General features: G+C 69.8%; 1 protein-coding gene across 1 annotated transcript in view; it reads right to left on the bottom strand.

The window, feature by feature from the left end:
* Positions 1-906, bottom strand: part of LOC104990978 (fork head domain-containing protein crocodile) — a 1,374-nt gene extending 468 nt beyond the window's left edge. The window contains exons 1-3 of the mRNA XM_010843339.1: positions 800-906; positions 271-439; positions 64-110 (exon numbers count right to left, since the gene is read on the bottom strand). Coding sequence (XP_010841641.1) covers positions 64-110; positions 271-439; positions 800-906 — 323 coding nt within the window. The remainder of the gene's footprint in view (positions 1-63; positions 111-270; positions 440-799) is intronic.
* Positions 907-908: the final 2 nt, after the last annotated feature.

Genomic DNA, 908 nt, shown 5'->3' with positions numbered 1-908 from the left:
TCCGCGGCACCTGTGCGGACGAGGGGCTCAGCGCGCGGCGGGCTCCCGGGGCGCCCCACCCACCGCGCTCTCTTGGGGAGCCCCTGGCGGCCCCGGAAGGATGCCCCGCCCTGGGGGTGGGCGCGTCGCTGGGGAGCTGGCGAAGGCTACGCGTGAACTTTGCAGCGCACGCCGCTGCAAAATGCACCCCCACAGCCCAATCAGGGGTGCCTTGGTCCAGGGGTCCACAGGCCTGGGACATTCAGGGGCCGCACGGGGGTGGGGCCTCACCTTGACGAAGCAGCTGTTGAGGGACAGGTTGTGGCGGATGGAGTTCTGCCAGGCGCGCTGGTTGGCGCGGTAGTACGGGAACCGGCGCATGATGAAGTCGTAGATGCCGGACAGGGTCACCCTGCCCGTCGGGCTCTGCTGAATGGCCATGGCGATCAGTGCGATGTAGCTGCAAACAGCGGCGCTCAGGCCAGGCCGGGGCAGGGGAGGGCCCCGGGAGCGCGTCTGCGTCTGGAGTCTCCGGGCCGCCCGGGGACCACTCCGCTCTCCCTTCCCCGGGGCACCGGGGAGCTGGGGGCGGGGGTGGTTGTTGGAGTCGGGCCCCCCTGGAGCTCCCAGCGCAACTCTGCGCAGACCAGGGAAGCTCACCTTCACACTTGGGGCTTCCCCGGGGAGGCTGGAGAACCTTCTCGGCTACCTCCCAACGTGCGGATGAGAAGTGAGCCCTCCCGCGCCCGAGCTGGTCTTGGCCTCCTCTCGGAGGAGGGCCCCCGCGACCCCTGCGGCCCCGGCACGGCCCTGCGGTCACCTGTACGCTGGCCGCGTGAGCCGCTTCTCCTCGTCCGAGCTGCCCGCCGGGTAGTCGTCGGCGTCGTAATTGAAACAATTGTAGGGATACTGCGAGCTGTCAAACATCG

This window comes from Bison bison, unplaced genomic scaffold (assembly GCF_000754665.1).
Source record: "Bison bison bison isolate TAMUID 2011002044 unplaced genomic scaffold, Bison_UMD1.0 scf7180017847465, whole genome shotgun sequence".
Classification (NCBI taxonomy): Eukaryota; Metazoa; Chordata; class Mammalia; order Artiodactyla; family Bovidae; genus Bison; species Bison bison.
Note: the sequence above shows the minus strand (reverse complement) of the source record. Positions and strands in the feature narration are given on the sequence as shown.